Raw genomic sequence first — 20,171 nt, forward strand, 5'->3', positions numbered from 1 at the left:
GAAGATAGAGAGCATCGGACCGCGAAGCTTTGTCTTTTTCAATTTGTTTTGATCCTCTGAAGCATCCATTTCCCTGTGGACACTGCTTCTGCACAGACTGTGTTCATAAACACTGGGCCGAAGTGCAACAGAAGCTGCACAGCTGTCCCAACTGCAGAAGTCTCATCCCGATGTCTACGATGGGCAACATCATCCAGATGGCAGCTTCAGGGGAAGAGTTACAGGAACAGTCGGATGACGACCAAACCGAACATCCAGTTGGGTCCAGTCGTCTTGCTGAACTCTATGCTGGCCCTGGAGACGTGCCCTGTGATGTGTGCACTGAGAGGAAGCTCAAAGCTGTACATACTTGTTTGAAATGTTTGGTTTCATACTGTGAGACTCACCTCAAGCCTCATCTTCAAGTCATTCCCCTGAAAACACATCCGTTGGTCGATCCCTCACACAACCTCCAAGAAAACATCTGCTCTGAGCACAATGAATTCAGGAAAATGTTTTGCCGCTGTGACCAGCAGCTGATCTGCTACGTCTGCCTCATGGAGACGCACAAGGGACACGACACTGTTCCAGCAGCAGCAGAGCGGGATCGCAGACAGGCACAGCTTCAGGCTCAGAGAGACCCACTGCTGAAGATAATTAGGGATGAAGAAGCAGACCTGCAGAAGCTTCGGCAGGAGGCTGAGAATATCTGCCGCTCCACTGAGAACGCAGTGAGACACAATAGGGAGGGTTTCAGAGAGCTCATCCAGGTTCTCGAAGAAAAATGCTCTAAAATCGAGCAGCAGATTCACACCCAGAAGCAAATTCAGCTGAGTCAAGTGATGGAGCGTCAGAACCAACTGCATGAGGACGTCTCCGAGATGAAGAGTACGGTGAATGAGCTGGATTCACTGTCAAGCACACCAGACCACAACCACTTCCTACGCCACTGCACTGCACTGTCCCATGCCATGGACAGGGCGCCCTCTCCCAGAGTCCAGGATTCAGGACACTTGCGCTACTACGACGACACAAATGCAGCTGTGTCAGCGGTCATGAAGAAGGTTCGGATCGCTTTGACCAAAGGTACTTTCTCCAGCTGAGCCCACCACCGTTCAACAGAGTGGAAGAAACCATGGCGCTCCTTCATCTCCTTAAATATTTACAAACCGGAGTGGTGCTTCTTGACAGTGGAAGTGTAGACTCAGTAGATGAGGTAAAGTTGTGTGTGACCATCAGTTCTAGGAGAACTGTCATTTATAACAGTAATGCGTAGTTGGTAGATGGGTTTGATATGACACTATTTTGCATATAAATGAGTCTGATGAATACTTAAACTCTTGCCATATTAATAGTAGTAGTCGTGGTACTATTGTTGTTTTAACTTTATTAACATGTAACATTTTAAGCATATTTATCTTGATCTTTATATCTTGTCTTGATTGGAAAGCAGGTGAGTGAGTAGTTGGTAATGTAATGTAAAATGTTTTCGACTATTCTCTTACATTACCTTCTGCTGTCAAATCCTCCTATTGCCTGTTTCCTGGAAGAGCACCTATGTCTTTTCTATCTCCATAGTCACACTTTAATTAAATGTAATCTTGTATCGCTGAATCGCACGATTGTAATGAAGTCGTTGTTGCCGTTTTCTTCTCTAACATGTTTGTGTTTTGACTGGGTGAAAAAAAAAAAAACTCAATAAAGTATGGTGACTGGATTTCAGTGTTGAGAGTTCCATCATGTCATGTTTTACATTTAATTTCCTGGTATGTAAAATGCTATGTAAATGTCTGCACTTTGCATCATGTTTGGGCGAGTCTGTCTTCACAGGGGATTCTATTGTATATTCAACACATCTTGGCTTAATTTGCAAAACAAACTCGAGCATCCTCACCCTGAAGCAGTTGCACGTCATGGCCTGGCCCGATTTATTATTCATGTCACTCAACACCTGTATTCATGAACACCACATCTATGCTGAAGTAATTGCTACCAGGGGATAAACTATTATTATGACCTGTTTGGCTGCTTTCACGGCCAAGTCAATAAAGCTACACCCAGAGAGTGACACATAAACATACAACTATAATGCAAAAATAATTATAGCGTCTTTTGATTCATAAAGGACAAAGCAATTAGGCAAAACCAACTCAGCAAATACTAAGAAGCAGCTTTCAAATTGCAAACAACAATAGAAGATGACTCGCAAATGCAGTATCAGAAGATTGTTTTAAACCCTTCGAGAAACGCATTCGGCAACGCGCACGAGCGGCAAACTCTTAGAAAGCGTCAGAATCAATTGTCCATAGCACATATATGGAGGAGCAGCAGGAGCAGCGTGAGAGTGATGGGACTTACCGGATCCGCGCTTCGACACCACTTTCAGACACGGCGCCGCCAGGGCCTGGAGCAGGAGCAGGAGGGGAACGGGCGCTTTCATTTTGAACAGGCCTGCGAGCAAAAACAAAAGCAACAATCAGTGTTTTGTGTGACGGCGAAGGAGCGCCGAGTGTAAAATAGAAAGCAACAAGAATGAAGAGACTTTATCGGGTCGTAACGCGAAGGTTATTTGCTCTTGGAGAGCAGAGTAACTGTAATTTCACGGCCCTGGCTGTTTTTACTTTATGAACAAGAGAGTGTTTGGCTTATGGTTTTGACTAGAGTAAGGAGTCGTCATAAATTTCATAAAATAAATTGCATGTGTTGCCATGTAATTACCACAGACACCATGTAAATGCACAGATACTATACTATTTCCACCATGTTATGCCATTGCTGAGCTGTAAGGTTAAGCCATACAAATGAATGGTGAAGCCAGACTCTTTAATAAAGGCTTCACATTTGCGTAAAATTACAAGAAAGCAGATCAAATCAATCCATAAAACATCAACATAAAAAGGATTAATTACAGTAAAAAGCAATGAAATATTTTCAGTTGTCAAATGGATGGGTAAAAACAGCAGTTCTTAGCCTGGATTTGATCATTGTCAGAGTTGAGGCCTCACATCCTCATGAAGACTGTTCCAGATTTTATTTGCATTGTGTTCACCTGCCATCAATGGCATGTAGATCTGAGTGTCGTCTACATAATTGTCTGACAACTTGCTGTTTACTAGCTGACCCAATAGAAGCATGTTTGGTGGAATAACTGGGGTCCCAAAATTGACCCCACAGTATGGCGAGGTATGTCATATTTTATGCTCATGTAACAAAATGATGTCCAGTGGCCATTTGACGTGTATCTGATCCCACAAAAAGCGGAAACTTCACTGAATACGAGCTAGCATTTAGCTCTGAGGACATTTTATATGCTAATTTGTATCTAAAGTAAAATCTCCAAAGATCTGTACATTCATTAATTATTCCTAACTAGGCTTTGACATCCTCTAAATGAGGTCAATGCTGAAAACATCTGGATCGTTCACAGTTTGCCATTTCATTGCTAATGCTAACGGCTATAGTAAAAATACATTGAACAGGCTAATAGATACTGAAAAGCTCATATGTTAGGATCCTACGCCACTTTTCCTTTACATTTCTATTTGTAGAACAACTAGTATCATTTGGAAGTAAATGTACTTCCTGGAGTAGTTTAATCACACAGTACTTTTAGTCCCAATTCAATTTGAGTACTCGTTTCTTACTTGAGTAAAACAGCTCTTTCAACCGAATCAAATTTGTGACAAACGTTTTGTATGAATGAAAAGGGCTTCATTTGATTAATTTAAAAGTTATTTTTTTAATCTGTACCTTATTTTATACATGGTTCCATGGTTTATTAGTTTATGATTAATCTGATCTCTGACATCAACGTTTTCGCAGTTTTGTAAAGTACTGATAACCCTTGGATTAGCAGCTTTTTACTCTCAGAAAATCTTTTGACTAATTTACCCGACTCTGAATCACGTTCCCTCGTTTATGCTTACGCCATGTTCCATATATTCCAAGCGATCATCAGCCCCCGGAGACTACACAGCTGAAGGTCAAGGAGATAGTTGTGTGATAAATATTCCTGTGCTTTGTCTGATAATTTAACACAGATTAGTGGCATGGATTAGCGCGGGTCTGGCCTTGAAGGAGACGCATCTTGACATTTGTATCAGCAGCCCGCGCCTGATTATTCGCTCCCAAAAGACGCGCAGATAAATAGAGCTTTCACCGACGGTTTCGCTCACGGCACTGGCTCGCATCCAGACAACCTGATGTTTTAATTACTGACTCCAAAAGAAGCGTATTTATGCAGACTTTGATTGAAGTGGCTCATACAAAGGGACACGCGCTGATACTAAAAAAAGTACTCATTTAAATTCATCAAATGTTTGTTTGCATAGAACGGCTTTAGGAATGAAGCCACGAATAGTACAAGCCGTTATCTGGGCCGGTCATGAGCAAATGTTAATGTCTCTGGAATTACACGGCCTAATCAGGAGAAACAAAACAGCAGGAAGTTTATTGGATCTTCTTTCAATGCAAATTCCTTTTTTCCCCCTAAAATGCTGTAAAGTTTACGACCTCAATATTAATGCTGGATTTACACATATACACAATGCATTACGAATGGCATTTTTCCATCATTCGTGACATTCGGAACATTACTTAATGCATATTTTTCCATACTGAGCTATGTTCTTGCCTGAGCTTAGACGAGTTGATGAGTCTGGTTTTAGTGCATGTCCTCAGTCACGTAAAAAGACCAAAGATGTTATTAGCTCCAAACGGGGTGAAGTTAGACGTGGCCAAGCTCTGTTTTCTCTCACACTAGTGCTCAAAATGGATAGAAACCCATTTTGTGTGTAGGTTAAACAGGACAAATCAGATGCAAAGGGATGCCAGTCACAGTTTCTCAGTGTGTAAATAGCCTATTATTGTAAGTTAGTATGGTGGATGGGCAGGGTAGAGTTGGAGATGTCTTCCCCCGGAGCCTGGACATGGGTATGGGAGGCCTGTGAAGAATAAAGCAGGGAGAGCCATAGACAGAAGAGGCGGAGACAGGATGGAGGCGGGTCAACCATGGACACTGGAGGCTTAAAGGATTGGCTGCTACGAAGGTGTGGCTCTGTGCTGACTGGCTGAGGTGGATGTCAGGTTTGGAGGTGTAAATAAGACCCAAATGCAAAAGCAACCAAACAATTCTGAGGTGAAATTGAATTAAGTGGAAAGTCCAAGAAGTGGCAAAATAGAAAAAACAAGGCAAAAACTTACAGGCAGGATCAGGAAAGCAGGACAGGACACTGAGCACAAACACTGAACCCACAAGGGAAAACTGGGAACAGGTGAAACGCATTAGGGCGGGGCAGGTGATCAACACAAGGGAAGCAAAGCAAAACCACAAGGGCAGAACAGACATGTCAAAATAAAACAAGGGGAAAGAACAGACATGTCAAAATAAAACAAGGGGAAAGAACAGACATATCAAAGTAAATCAGCTGCACTTTATTAACTCTGAGTGATCTTCTTGAACGCCGACTGTAACAAGTGAATTTCTCCTTTGTGAGATCAATAAAGGTTTATCTTATCTTATCTTTATCTTATCTTAAAACAAGGGGAAAGAACAGACAAGTCAAAATAAAACAAGGGGGCAGAACACAGATTGTGACCCTTGCAGGTACGATCATAGGCGATGCTGAAATTAGTCTCCTGGGTTCAACTTACGCCTAGGCTTCATTTTGTAACAGATTTATTAACAGATTCCTGACAGGACCTGACAGTTCCCAATGGTCCGCAGAAGAGTGCAACAGAGCAGGACAATACTCCTCGGTCGAAACTGGTCGTCGTGAATGTGCCATAGACTTATATTTACAGGCCTCACTGTCCATCTGAAGTCCTTCAATCAACACAACTGGGAACATCTTTCATTATCTCTCACTAGTTGTTGAAGTGAGCCAAGACACACATAACAGTGTGTCACAAACAGCTGATGTTTCACCATTAGTCACAGTAACAGTGTGCCGGTGTCAGAGATTACTCAGTCACAAGTTGCCAACCTCAGCCCTTAAGAAGTGATTTGGTTCTTACGCAATGAATCAAAATGACAACTGTTGGAATAAAGATGTATCCAGCTGTCTTGATGTATTGGACAAACAGGAGAAACAACAAAACGCCAAACAAACTAAATCCAAAACCAACACAAGGAAAACTCAAAGGAAGCAAACATACAAAGCACTATGGAAACACAGGGACATAAATAAACTAAGGAACAAGGCACAGACACAGCAATACCGGTATGGTATTGGAAAAAATAGGTAAGGTACTACTGGCATGGGCGTAAAGTATGGATAGGGTTACAACCCCCCAATATTCAAACCAATTTAACCTTGATGGGATTGATTATTGACCTCCTCCAATATCTTACCAAACATTACACGCGACTGGCGACTGGTATCGAAAAAACTTAAAGTAGCGAAAGCAGGCACTGAAAAAAAATAATAATAATTTGATGCTGTTAGCCCAGTGACAGCATTAAAGGAAGTGACTTGCCTGTCTAAGTTCAAATAAATGATGTCCCAATCTTTCACAATTTTTTTTCTGAATGTTTGCCCCATTTTTCCATTTTTATTTGGCATTTTTTGGCATTTTATTACTTACTTAAAAAAAAATTACACATTTTTTTTTTGCCTCAATTTCTTCCAATTTCACCCATTTTTTCCATACATTATTCCCAATATTTCACACATTTCTTGACAATATTATAAATTTGCAGATCTTCCAAACATTATTGCTTTGTTTTCTGGTTCAACATGACACACATTTCAGTATAGGTATCGGAAAAAGTATTGTTTAGGTATCGGTATCAAAAACCAAGTATCGTTGAAGTACTGGTATTGAAACAGTCCAGTAGACATAGTGCGAGCAACATGAATAAAAGAAAGGATCGTCATCATCATTCCGTGTTATTATCTGTCTGTCATTTCCGGGGAAACGTCAGTAAAAATGAACAAATGACTAACATCGCTCATCTGGCGTGAAAGTCCGAAATTGGGAAACGGAAATCGAACCGTGACATTTTCAGTATATGATCAACAATTTCCCATAAAAAGACCCCCTTCCTGCTGCTTTACCCAGTCGCTCACATTTGTTTACGGATTGCGTTTTCATATTCTTGCAGGAACGGCTTACTACACACGCCCACGCAGATTTTTTTCAAAGCCAAACTGAATCAATTGCTGGAGATGTTTGTCAGCTGTCCTTGTCACAGATTCCCCCCTCAACTGTAAAATCTATTTGTCGGCGCACTCGGAGCCGCCAAAGCTCTCTCCTTGCTTTGCGATATTGCCTGTCCATATAAGCTACAAGCGTCTTTTTTTCCACCTCCCCCCCTTCCCTTCCCTTCCCCTGCATCGGCATTTAAGTCACGACAAAGCTTCTATACAGACTATCCCGCAATAACCCGGCGAAATCTCTCCTACAAGCGCGCAAGATCTGGCGGGTTTCCAAACATGGCCGACATACAAGGGGGGCTATTGTCGTCCCCGCAAACAAGCGCTCCCTTCCCGAAAAGCTACAAGAAATCTTATCTGTCTAATTAGTTTCCGTATGTTGTGAGGGAGTCGGCAACATTAGCACAAAAGCTGTCGTCTTTTTAGCTTTGGCTTCAATTCACGAAGAAAAAAAAATGTGCCACTGTTCCTTCAGTTTCCTTCCAGCGAGGGCTCTTTTGTCAAAGCCAAAACACTCCATGTCAGAGGGAAAGGTTAAAAACGTGCTCCGGTGCGGCTGAACGGTGATTAATTTTTCGGTGGATGGCGGATGATGAAGATGAGGAGAGGACGAGATGTTGCACCGAGTGATTGGAGGAGGCTTTAGTGGTTTTGAATGACCCGTGTTTGCAGCGTTCAAGAGGTTGAAATAACTTCTGTATAGAAAACAGGTCATGGACGGCAGGTTTTCATCATTGCCAAAACACCAAGGCCGGTCTTCACCAGTGTCGCCCAAAGAAAAGAACTGTTTTCTGCAATGACAAGCCCAAATCTAATGTCAAATATTGTATTTTCCTCACAAAATGTAGTTGAATAAGTGTTAAATAAGCCCAGTCATTTTAACAGACACATGTAGTGATACTTTTTCTGTACATAAACATTAAAACAGTTCCCACCAGTTTAGAACCACTGTTTGCCATTATATATGACCTACTTGGATGTTCTGAAGGAAAAAAAAATACTAAGAGTATTTCCATTCATTTTTACAGTAAAGGTGCATCCTCTTCCTCTGCTGCTTCTTCTTCTTCGGCTTCTTTTTTTCCCTGTTCTTCCTGTTCTTCCTCTTTTACTTCTTCTTCTGCTGCTTCTTCCCCCCTTCCTCTTCTTCTTCCGCCTCTTCTTCCTCTTCTTCTTCCTCTTCCTGCTTGTTCTTCCTCTTTTTCTTCTTCCTCTTCTTCTGCCGCTTCTTCCTCCTCTTCCTCCTCCGCCTCCTCATCTTCTGCTTCTTCTTTCCCCTTGTTCTTGCTTTTCTTCCTCCTTCTCTTCTTCTTCTTTCTCCTCGCTCTTCCTCTTCTTCTTCCTCCTCCTCTTCTTCCTATTCTTCTTCTGCTTCTTCATCCTCTTCTTCTTGTTCTTTCTCCTTGTTCTTCTTCTTCTTCTCCCTCTTCTTCTCTGTCTCCTCCTTCTACCTGGATGTCTGACAATCCCTGTTTAACCATCACCAAAGGCAGAGAAGCTCCTGTTCGTAATAGAACGGAACGACCTGCCTAATTGGGACAGTCTAAGGGCCAGATGTTCGCTCCCCCTCGGGAACCTGATCCCAGGTGTACGGTGTTCAGCGGCCTCACGCACACACAAACACAAAAACAGAGGAAGGAACCACCTCATGACATCAAAGCACTGAGCACTCAAGCACATCAACGTAAGACAAAGCACCTCCCAATTTAATTCTTTTTACACCTGGCATCATCATCCCTCCACCTCCTCGCACACTCGTGGACACACTTGACGCCCAGAAGTCTCTCCAGTCGCCCGCCATGCCAGGTCGCGTTAGCCGGCAGACGGGCGGCTCGCTCCGACAGATCAAAGTGGAGCTAAAGGAGCGCGGCTCATTCGAAGCGACGCGCAGCATATACGGCTATTCTTAGTCCCGGCCACAAACACAAGGGCCCATCAGCCGGCTGACGGGAGGAGAACACACGGCTACTTCAACAGAACACACGGGGTACAAGTCGGAGGCGAGATTGAAGTCTTTAGAGTTTGACATAGGTATAGATTGTTTTGTGAGTGTGTGCTACTTAAGCGCTCGCTAGTACTCGTGGTAGCCCCATTATGTTGCCAGAGAAGATGAGATGGGGGATAGTAGCACCGCTCCAGGGAACATAGAGTATCAAGCACAAATGGAGATGCTTTAGGGCACCCTCACTCCTCGGAAAGCCAATCTTTCTTTCCTCGTTTACAATTTATAAAAAAAAAAATCTAAATAGTACTTCCTGCCATCATTTTAAGCACTTCTAAATTAGGCTTGGTTTCTGCGTCCGGCCTCGTTCAAGAACATTTTCCAATTTGTGGATAAATGTTCCGTTTTGCTGCGAGCTTGAATATTCAGATCGTCCGCTTCATTTGCCGGGGGCCATTACAAACTCATTTAAACAGCAGCTGGCCAGTCCGGATCAGCTAAAAGTGACCGAGACTTTCTATACTTTTTGAGTCAGGAGCAGCAGGTGCACTGGCGTCTGGCCAAGCGACTTTGGGCCTTGGGCGGAGGACAATCGAGAGTGAGGGATATACTTGACTTTCACATGCATTTCCAGATTGTATTGTATTGTATATCAGTGGAAGTTTGTTCATTTTACATAAATTGTACTGGAAGACAGGGCTGGATTAAAGTTCAAAGTTAAAGGTGAGGTTGTACGCGAACCGGAGGGGTCTTGTTTCGCCTTGAAGGTACTTATTTTCCCGATAATGACAGGCGTTCTATACATTATCCCGCTTATTATACAGCCATTTTGCAACTGAACACACACAACATAAATTTAATACACTTTAATGAAGGCCGAAAGGTTTATTTAATGACTTCCGCGGAAAATAGTTCCCAAAAGTTTGCGCATTGCTTGGCAAGTTTGTCTAGGCTAGAAGCAGCAAGGCTAGTAGCTAGCCTAGCTACTTAGTTGAAGGTGCAGTTGGAGAGGAGGAATGGTGGTGAATCTCTGGGTAAGTTGAAAGTCGGACTCCCGCTAACCTCATGAGCGATTACACCAACTTCTCTCGCAGAGATGGGGACAGAGATAGTGCCCGCCACTACGTACGTGCAGAGTGATATGAAAGAGCTGTAATTTTTTTTTGATAGAGGTCATTATTTTTCTCAGAGGTCCTCTATCAAAAAATAATGACCGGTAGAACGTTGGGAAATTCCATTCAAATCAATGGAGCGTTCTATTTGTATGGTGAAGAGCCATATAATAAACTCGGGTAAGAACATATCTCAGTATGGAAAAACGGTGGCCTGTTCCTTTAAAAATCTTCGTGTTCATACGTTCCGAGTGATGTTCATGGACTGGAAGAAAGGTGTAGTGAAGCTTCAGTATATAATTGAATATTCATCAAAACACTTCTCATTTGCAGGATAATTGTCTTCTACATTTGACCTGTCTCTCCGTTCAGGACATGGATCAGGGAGAAACTCGTCTGAGGCCTATTGTTCTTGTATGTTTTGGGTCAATGGGGGAAGCTGAATGGCTTGAATGGTGAAGTTTGGAGTTGGAGAAAAGGTTTAGTCAAATTCCAAAACCCTCATTGTCTCGCGTGTTGATGCATTAGCGTTCCTATCATAACACATTTCTGACACGTGGCTATTAGCTCGGCAAGAACGACTAAAAGCTTCGGTGGGACTGTCGAGCTGTCAAAGATACGATCGAGAACACAATAGACCGACCACAGAAAGCCGTCCCCCTAAAAAAATTACAGATTGTCCCTTGGAAATTCCAACAATGCGCGTTTACCCTGTCAACTTTTTTTTTCACGGAGATTGTTTTTGTCTTCGAGTGGACCTGCGTTCACCCGCAACTCTCCAGACCTGAGAGCGCAGCCTTCTCGGAGGATTCCTTCAGAATTCAATTACTTTGGACGAGAGAAAGAATGAGCCACTTTAGCAGCGCGCGGTGTTAGCCCTCGGTGGGATACATCTCCCCGCAAAAAAACAATCTCTGCCAGTCAACAAGTGGAGGGGCAGCGCTGGGTCTGCTACCACGGGCAGATGATGGATAGTGAGACGGAGATTATTATGAGCCAGTTTTGGTCAGCTTTGTAATTCATCAGGCTCACCGCAATAAACACTCAAAAGGTGCCGAACGCTAAAGCAAAGCAATACGTCGAAAACATTTCAGCGCAATTACTTTTATTAGCGGGCTTCCAAACAGGCTATACTGCGATATTTAAGAGAGGATATAAGGCTCGTTGACGTGGCAAACGTGGCGGCCATCTTGTGACTAACCCCTATAGCAATGAAGACAAATCCAGGAGCAACATTTTCATTGATTCAACAGCAGAATGTGATACACTTCTATGTCTAGTATCTCAGTTGTGTTGATTAGCCATATTAGCGTTGTTTTCTCTATTCATTCCCAGGTTTCAGTGGTTAGTTAGTTCAATAAATTAAGGTTATCTAGTGTTAAGAAGTACAGAAATACTGCTTAAAAGTACGAAACACATGTAATATTTGGTACACATAGAAGTGAATGATTTGAAGTGTTTGACAGAGGAAAATCCATGAACAAATGCAATATATACTATAACATTTGAAAAAACGCTAAAAAAAACTTTATTTTCCTTCCAGATCTGACATAAGGTCAGTCACAATTATCAAAGACCCATGAAATAACTAAAATGAGATAAAAACGGTTAGAAATGGTTGGTGTTTCCAGTTGATTACAATGCACTTGGTTTGGAAGGGCCGGTCACAAGATGGCCGCCAGAAATGCAGCTTCTGCGTAAATTCAACCTGGAAGAATTACCAGCTGCATTCATTCATCACTGGCAGCTCCCTCCAATCATCCAATCACAGACCCTGCTCATCGCTCAGGATCTCCTTTCTAAGCTCCCTGGTCGATCACTCAGCCGTTTCCCAGCCGTGCTACGACCCTCCTCCACCCCTTTCTCCGCCTGGCCTCTCCTCGGCTCTGCTCGTCATCAACTGTCCAACCAGGTCCCCTCTTCTACCACCACCAGGGTCCAGGCTCCGGGGAACATTCTGGCCATCATTCATATCGTTCATTCAATCTTCCAGCAGGGTCTGATCCCCAATAATGATTCATGTTCGTTAATAAAACACTCATACCGCCATTCTGTCTCTGAGTCTTTTCAAGTTGAATTTCCATGGATCCAGATGGCCTCTCTGGAATCGCCCATATATGATCATGTTTGAAACAGTTAAGGGGGAAAACAAAAAGAAAAATCTTTCTCCAATATTTCAAAAAACACTTAAACAAATCCTGAATTATAAATATAGTTAGTTATAAATATAGAATAGTTTTCTACTCAATAAAGATACAAAGACATGGAGAGGAGCAAAGCAGTTCAACAGCCCATGAATACTTAAATAACGGAAGAACACTAACATGACTTCATGTTAGCATTCTCTGCTAGCAGGTGCTACGACTGCCGTATTTTCGCTTCTACTGAACAATCTGCTGTGACAAAATATCCATATGGACCCTTTTTAGACTTGGCTTTATTTATGTGTCATTAATTCCACTAGAAAATGTCTAGAAAGAGTGGAATAGAGATTCTCTCTTCCCTCTCGGCGAAGCCACGCCCCCTTCTATGACGAGATGCCGTCTGTATCTATTTGTTCAAAAGTATTACTATGGCCATGTCCTAGAGTTTTAATAAATATCTTTGAGGTTACAGCTGTTGCAAAAAATTGTCATTGCGACACTAAGACAATCCAACGAAGAAACAACAAAATCCTGATCTGGCCCCCGGAGCCGTCTGCGGTTCTAGAGCTTGATCAAAGTTAATTTACTCGGAGAGGGGCGAGCTGAGTGGAGTGGGTTGTGGAGCAGACCGCATTAAAAGTTCGGGACAAATGAGTGTTTTACCAAATAAATCCATTCCTAATTCCGCTGTTGGACGAATGGCCTCTGGTGTGACTAATGGGCAACGCGCCGTGTTTTGGCAACTAGAGAAAATGAGTTGGCGAAACAAAAACAGCTTAATTACTCAAGTAGTGGTAGGTTGGAGGCTAAAAAGACACGTTTGGTTTGTAGTGCAAATTACAGAAGCCTCACAGGGCCAAAAAATAAAATTAGTTATTTATTTATTCTTCAAATCTTTCAATAATTCAATACCTTTTGTGCGAAATGACCAGGTTTTCGACAACAACTTAAATCGTTTTGTGAGGCTTTGTGAACTTTTGATAACGTGGGGCATGTGCAAAATAAAACATTATAAGCTTTTAAACTATGTTTTGATGTTGTCTTGTCAAAAACATGCCTGGAGCAGTGCATAGTTTCATTTACTGACTAATCCTTTACTTTGGTCATTATTTTGTGGAGAACCTTCGTCACCGAAACACATTCAGAGACGTTCCGCACTCATAACGTTTTACTACGGCAAGTGACAGCTGTAGTTGGTGCAGCTAAGAATTCTATTGTGGTAACTATGGTAACAAAATGTGGTTTGACTTATGGTGAAAAAACTCTGAAATGGCTGGACCCTAGAAATTAAAAATAACACAAGAGAAGTGGCGTTTGTGGACAGTTCGCAAGTAGGCTAATCCGGGAAACTGCTCAATGCATTTTTTCCTATAGCCGTTATTAGCCATCAATCATCACAAATGCTGTTGTCCACCATCAACCACATTTAGGTCAAAGCCTCGTCAGAAATCCATAATGAATGTACAGACCTTTTGAGACACAAATTAGCGTGTAAAAGTGTCCCCTGAGCTAAATGCTAGTTCAGTTTTTGCTTTTAGTGGGGTCGGCTCGGCTCCTCGTTGTTCAATCCGCTTATACAATGGCCTCACAAACTGTTCATGTGGGCTTGTTTGCTTTTTTAAGTCCTGAGTTATTTTACATTTTAAGCTGTTTTACCTTACCAGCTCAATTGTTTGTCGTTACTATGGAAACAGCTGCAGTGGAGCGATATTCGGTTGGATTTTGGTGAGAAACTACAAAAAAAACTCTTCAAAACCACAATCAATATGTCTGAAACTCAACAGAGAGTTACTGAACATACTTATTTATCAGGCCAATTAGCCAAAAATGCTGCACCTACTGCTATAAAAGTAATATTTATCAAAATCGGTTCATCCGGGTTAGCAGAGATAAATGCTAACGGTGTAGCAGCTACGCTAACCCCGGAAATAGTGACTTTAGTAACACTTTTATAGCAGAAGGTGCGGCATTTTTGGCTAATGAGTCTGAGAAATAAGTAGGTGCAGTAACTCTCTAGTTTCAGAAATATTGATTGTGGTTTTTAAGAGGTTTTTTTTTTGCATCCGGTCTGCTCGGACCCGGAAGTAGAGCTGTGGCGTCACACTTAACAAACATATAGAACGTGGTTTTAAGAAAAAAAATGCACGCCAGTATCGTTAGAATTCTCACTGGCCATGGTATAATGACAAGGAAAGCACAGAAATTATAGAAATGCCTTGAAAAGGACAAAACACACCACGCCATACGTTAGCATTGCACCTCGCTTCACTATTCATTTGTAAAGGGGATAGAACGTTCAATTTGAATCGGGCCTGGGATTCGATGGCTAAGAAAATGTGCGCATTTGTAGTGACAGGCTCAGAGCTAAAGGCATTTCTGTGATTTCAATGTCCAGACCTGTCCACATGAAACAAAAACAGCCACACAAAGTCCAACAAAACCCCCTATCTATGAACTAAGGTCACGTGACTGTCTCATAAAAGTGGAGACAATATTCAAAACGATGCGCCTGATGTTGGTCAGATGAACGGACTTTGTGAATCCAATCGCTTCAACATAATGATCAAGGAAAACACTTGGAGATTTTCTGTTTGGAGATTTGTTTCCAAAACTGTGTCTCTGTATCGGCCTTTGCTCCAACTGAAATTATGACGACACATATGACAACAACAAGGGCCTTGAAGTGTTCTTTGGAAAGATCAAATGAAAAAAAGACATCAATAAAGTGCCCAAAAACATGTTAACAAGCCCTATTTATGCACGACGAGTCCACTTTAGTATTAGCACGACTTTCCAAGCGCCTGTAATCATGTATTCAACCGTGAAAGACTGAAAAGGGGCAAGTCCGCACTAAACAAACCACAACAACAGAACAAGCTTGTGAATACAATCGAACGCCGCATTATGTGTGGATTGGTAGAGTCAATTATGAAGGCGTGTGTGCCCAGACGGCGCAGCACTGATGAACAGGCCATAATGACGGCTTTGGAGGTGTTTGAGAGAGAGATCCATAGTAATACAGCGGCGAGACTGGGCCTTTGTGGGGAACTCTCAAGTCAACAAAGGATTCTGCTGTAGAATAGGGCAAATACCTGTGTGGATTTGAACAGGATAAACACACAAGGGGGGGGGCATATATAAGACATGGTGGCATAGTGGTTAGGACTTCACGGAAAGATGAATGAGAAGTTTGCACAATAGGGTAATCCGGAGCAAAAACACATTGTAAATAACTGTGGAGCACATCATTTCAAACTTAGATTTAGTTTTTAAACAGCACAAAGTCTCGTCTAGTCCTTGATATGTCATCCAGGGGTCTAAAAAGTTTAGAAAATTTATTGAAAACTGTTTCAATTGTATATCGGAATCATAGACTGTAAAATAACAATGGACTGAAGGAGTGTTCAGCGCGGGCTAGCTGAAGCTGATTCATGCTAGCGATTTGACAGGGTTTTCGGAGCCTGATCCATTATTTAGAATATGGCGAAAATAAAAATTGTGCAAGAATAAAAACACATCGAGGTAAGAATGGAATGCTTGTGTTCAATAATGACTTAAAGAGGGGGAAAAAAGTTTCAATGGAAAGTCCAAAGGAGCCATGAACTTCCGGAGCCAGTCACCATTTCCTTATGGTTACGGGAGAAATCGGCCACAATAATGGTGCGTTCCACTTGATCTCGGAGGTCGGAATTTCCGAGCTCTGACTTGGAAATTTCAACTGGAACGCACAACAACTCTGTAATTCCGACTTGGAAACACGGGACAGAAACAAAACCCGAGAAGGAGCATTTAAAGATGGCTGCTCGCGGACGCTATGTGCAACAAATGAAGCTTCTGTGCAAATTCACCCTGGAAGACCTACCAGCTGCATTCATTCATCCAGCTCAAGCCGCACCTCCACGTTAGACAATCACCGCGGCACTCATCCCTACTCCGGCCACCGATCGCTCTTGATCCCGGTCAATCACTCATCGTTTCCCAGCCGTGCTACGACCAACCTCCACCCTTTCTTCGCCCGACATCTCCTCTGCCACCACCACCAGTGTCCAGGCTCCGGGGGAAGATTCTGGCTATTGTTCATCATCAACGCCATGCAATGCTTTAGTTTATTAATAAAAAGTCTTCCGCCGAGGTCTGAGCTCCAATTGCAATTCGTGGTCGTTCAATAAAACTTTCTTAATGCCTTTCTGTCTCTGTGAGTCTTTTCAGGTTGAAATGTAAAGCTTCAGTAAACAGCGTTTTTTGGCAGATGTTTCCCAAATAAACTTGTTAGATAAAACGGATAAACACTACTGCTCTGTTGCTAGTGTCTTAATTAACGGTTAAAAAGAAAATATGAAACCAGAGCTAAATTATCACTGCATTTACAACAATTCTAATGTCTATTGGGAGGAGGCCTGGTGAAGGCCCAGGACACACTGGTGGGACTATGTTTCCGTGCAGGCCTGGTGTCGCCTCAGGGTCCCCCCAGAACAGCTGGAGGAGGTGTGGGTGGATCAGGAAGTCTGGGCATCTCTGCTGAGACTCCATGACCCGGCCCCGGATAAAGCGGAAGAAAATGGATGGATGGACATTATACTATTATATTACAATGAAGTTTCTCTGTAAACTGATTATGATGCTTGAACATGAGCAACTAAGGACAACTGGAACGCTACAACACGGAGAAAACCTTTCATCCAGTCGGATTTTCTGACATAAGTGGAAAATAAGTCCATTCTTGAAGTGACCTTACAGAGTTTAAACATGTTAAAATTATGTATTTCCTCCCCGTACAAGTTCCAGCCATGTCCTAATGTGTAGAGCTCAGATCTGTTCACCACAACTGCCTCTAAAATCCTGCACTGTCACTCAAAAAGTTGTTACTTCGGGTCCGAAGTGCCGCCATGCACAAGCTTAATATAGAAACTGCAGTTACGCGTAAGACCTGCGGTGGCAGTAGTGAGTATAAAAAGGACCAACTTGCATCTGGTCTCTTTAATTTGACAGTCTATGATCGGAATATATATTTGACACCGTTAGTTTTCAATTGTGATACAGAAGCATCAAAACATTGCCTTTTTAAAGCCACACTGCATAACATTTCAGCTTGTCCGTTTTCAGAATCAGTTCAGTAAATAAGATAACGATACAAATCTGCACTATCGGCCTTTTGTACATGTTTTTTGTGGTACCCAGAGGAAACTGAACATCTATTTCCTGATCCTTTGTGACGGGAGTTAATATTTAGACTGTTGGACTAGACTTCTATAGACTATTGGAATACTTTAGACTGGTGGAGTTAATCTTGAACTAAGTGGTGTTTGTAAGGTCTTTTAAGGTGGTGTGAAAAGTCTGAGAACCACGGCTCTCATTTTGATAACCCAGCACAAAAACCATTAGGAAAAGTTTTGTCGTCCCGTTACTTTTCATTTCAGCAGTTGTTTTACGGTTATGTTTGCAAAGCGTTTTTAAATAAGGGCCTAAATGCTGTGGCTTTCTCGGATCCCGGCGTTGATGGATGTGGAAACAGCCTGTGCCCAGCGCCTCAGCACCAGACGAATCAATGCAAACACAAAATGTCCCTCCTGTTTCTGAGGCGCCGCGAGCCCCGGACACAAACCGCCGCCGCTGTGAGGTGAGCCACACGCTGGAGCTACCGCAGAGAGCTTAACCGCACAATGCAAATAAAGCTATCGGCGCATCAGCATGGGGAGAGAGAGAGAGAGAGGAGAGAGGGAGGAGAGAGGGGGACAGAGAGAGAGAAAGACAGATGGAGAAATGAGGAAAGTAAAAGTAAAGAGAAAGAAAGAGCAATGGGACATGGAGAGATGGGAATGAGAGGGAGAGGAGGAGATGGAGTTAGAAAGAAGAGAGAGAGAAATGAGAGATAGAGAGGGGAGAGAAGGGTGGAGAGAGAGAAAGATAGATGGGGAGAAAGAAGGTAAGTAAAAGTAAAGAGAGAGGAAGAGCAGTGGGACATGGAGGGAGGGAAGAGAGAAGGAGAGGGGGAGAATAGAGTTGGAAAAAAAAGGGCTAAGGGAGAGAGAAATGAGAGATAGAGAGGGGGCGAGAAGAGAAGGGTGGATAGAGAAAGAGATGGAGAGAAAAAAGAGAAGTGAAAGAGAGAAGGAGAGAGAAAAAGTGGTGGGAGAGAGGGAGAGGGAGAAGGGTGGAGAGAGAAAGCAAGAGATAGAGAGAAAGAAGGAAATTAAAAGAAAAGAGAGCGAAAGAGCAATGGGACAGAGATAGAGGGAGGGGAGGGTGGAGTCAGAAAGAAGAGGGGCAGAGAGAGAGAAACGGGACATAGAGAGGGGGAGAGAAGCAAAGTGTGGAGAGAGAAAAAAAGATGGAGAGAAAGAAGGAAAGTAAAAGTAAAGAGAGACAGAATTAAGAGAGAGAGCAGTGGGATATGGAGAAAGGGAAAGAGAGGGAGCGAGGGGAGATGGGCTAAGAGAGAAACGAGAGAGAGGGGGAGAGAGAAAGAAAGAAGAAAGACAGGGAGAAGGAAAATAAGACTAAAGAGAGAGAAAGAAAAAAGAGATAGAGCAGTGGGACAGGGAGAGAGGGGAAAGAGGGGCTGAGAGAGAGGAAAAAGAGATGTAGGGGGAGAGAAGGGTGGAGAGAAAGGCAGAAGGAGAGAAGGAAGGAAAGTAAGAGTAAAGAGAGAGAAAAGTAGTTATAGAAAGAAGATGGGCAAAGAGAGGGAAAGGAGAGATAAAGATGGGGAGAAAAGAGAAGGGTGGAGAGTGAAAGAGAGAGCATTGTCCCGGGGCCTTCTTGTAAAGTGGCCCATAAATCACAGCCCCAGTTGAGGCCGGTCTCAGCGGTCGCGTCCCGTGCCCCTCTTACCCCCGCGGCCGCACCGCGCACGGGGCGTCGTGGCGGGACGGAAATGATGGCGATCATTAGCCAAAGTGGGTATTGGATTAGCGCCGGGACGGTTACGATGGGACGTACGGGGAGAAGGGGGGGCGGGCGCGCTCAGTCAGCCGTGCAGCTCGAGCGGGCCGGAGCAGAAAGTTATTAGAGACAAATGCGTTTACTGGAGAGGGATCCGCGCTGGACCCGCTGACCCGCGGCGAGGATCGAATGTAAATAATCACTTAGCACGAGCCGCGGCGGGGACAAGTGGCAATCTGCGGTGACTCCGGATGTTTCTACGGCTTTTAAAGAACATCGTGCAAATGTAAGAGTGCTTTTATAATGTCAGATCAAACTATAGTGGCACAGTTAGCTTCCAGACTGGCAATAGTAAACACTGTCCAATAGCAGAACCGGCAAAGTCTATAAGGTTCGGCCATTTTATTCCCGTACGGTTTTCCACTCTCATTATCTAAGCATTGTTTATATCAATTTAATTAATGTGTAAATAAAAGTCATGAAGGAGTGACAGACTGGATTGGCCAGGATTTTGAATTGGCCTGGAGCACCCTCTGCAGGCAGTAGTGCGAATGACACATTATCAAGCAAATCCATGGCGCGGTGAAGAATGCACGGACCATGTGTTAGTTACCCATTTTTCTTCAATGCTACTGTTTTGGCAAGAGAATAATGGAATAAGCTCAAAAAAGTGACAAAATAATCATAATGATAATAGAAATAGAAGTAATAGTAGTGGTAACTCTTTAGAGAATACGGTGACCCACATGTAACTGTTGTGTACAGGAGTAAATACAGATACTTACAGTGGTATATTGTATATTGTATTATTCATACACGATCATAAACTATATGAATAGGGTTTGAACTTGAGGAAAACAGACTTTCTCTTGGTAATTTCAAGTCATATACCACTGTTATTGGCCGGAACTTACCAGTGAGTATCAAATATTTACCAATAAATATAATTGCATGACAA

At 42.9% G+C, this 20,171-nt stretch overlaps 1 protein-coding gene across 2 annotated transcripts in view; it reads right to left on the bottom strand.

Annotated features, from left to right (window-relative positions):
• Positions 1 to 20,171, bottom strand: part of LOC306982181 (interleukin-1 receptor accessory protein-like 1) — a 361,844-nt gene that overhangs the window by 329,390 nt on the left and 12,283 nt on the right. For both annotated transcript variants that reach the window (XM_079582022.1, XM_079582021.1), the window contains exon 2: positions 2,338 to 2,430. In XM_079582022.1, coding sequence (XP_079438148.1) covers positions 2,338 to 2,419 — 82 coding nt within the window. In that variant the 5' untranslated portion in view covers positions 2,420 to 2,430. The remainder of the gene's footprint in view (positions 1 to 2,337; positions 2,431 to 20,171) is intronic.

This window comes from Gobius niger, assembly GCF_951799975.1.
Source record: "Gobius niger genome assembly, chromosome: 23".
Classification (NCBI taxonomy): domain Eukaryota; kingdom Metazoa; phylum Chordata; class Actinopteri; order Gobiiformes; family Gobiidae; genus Gobius; species Gobius niger.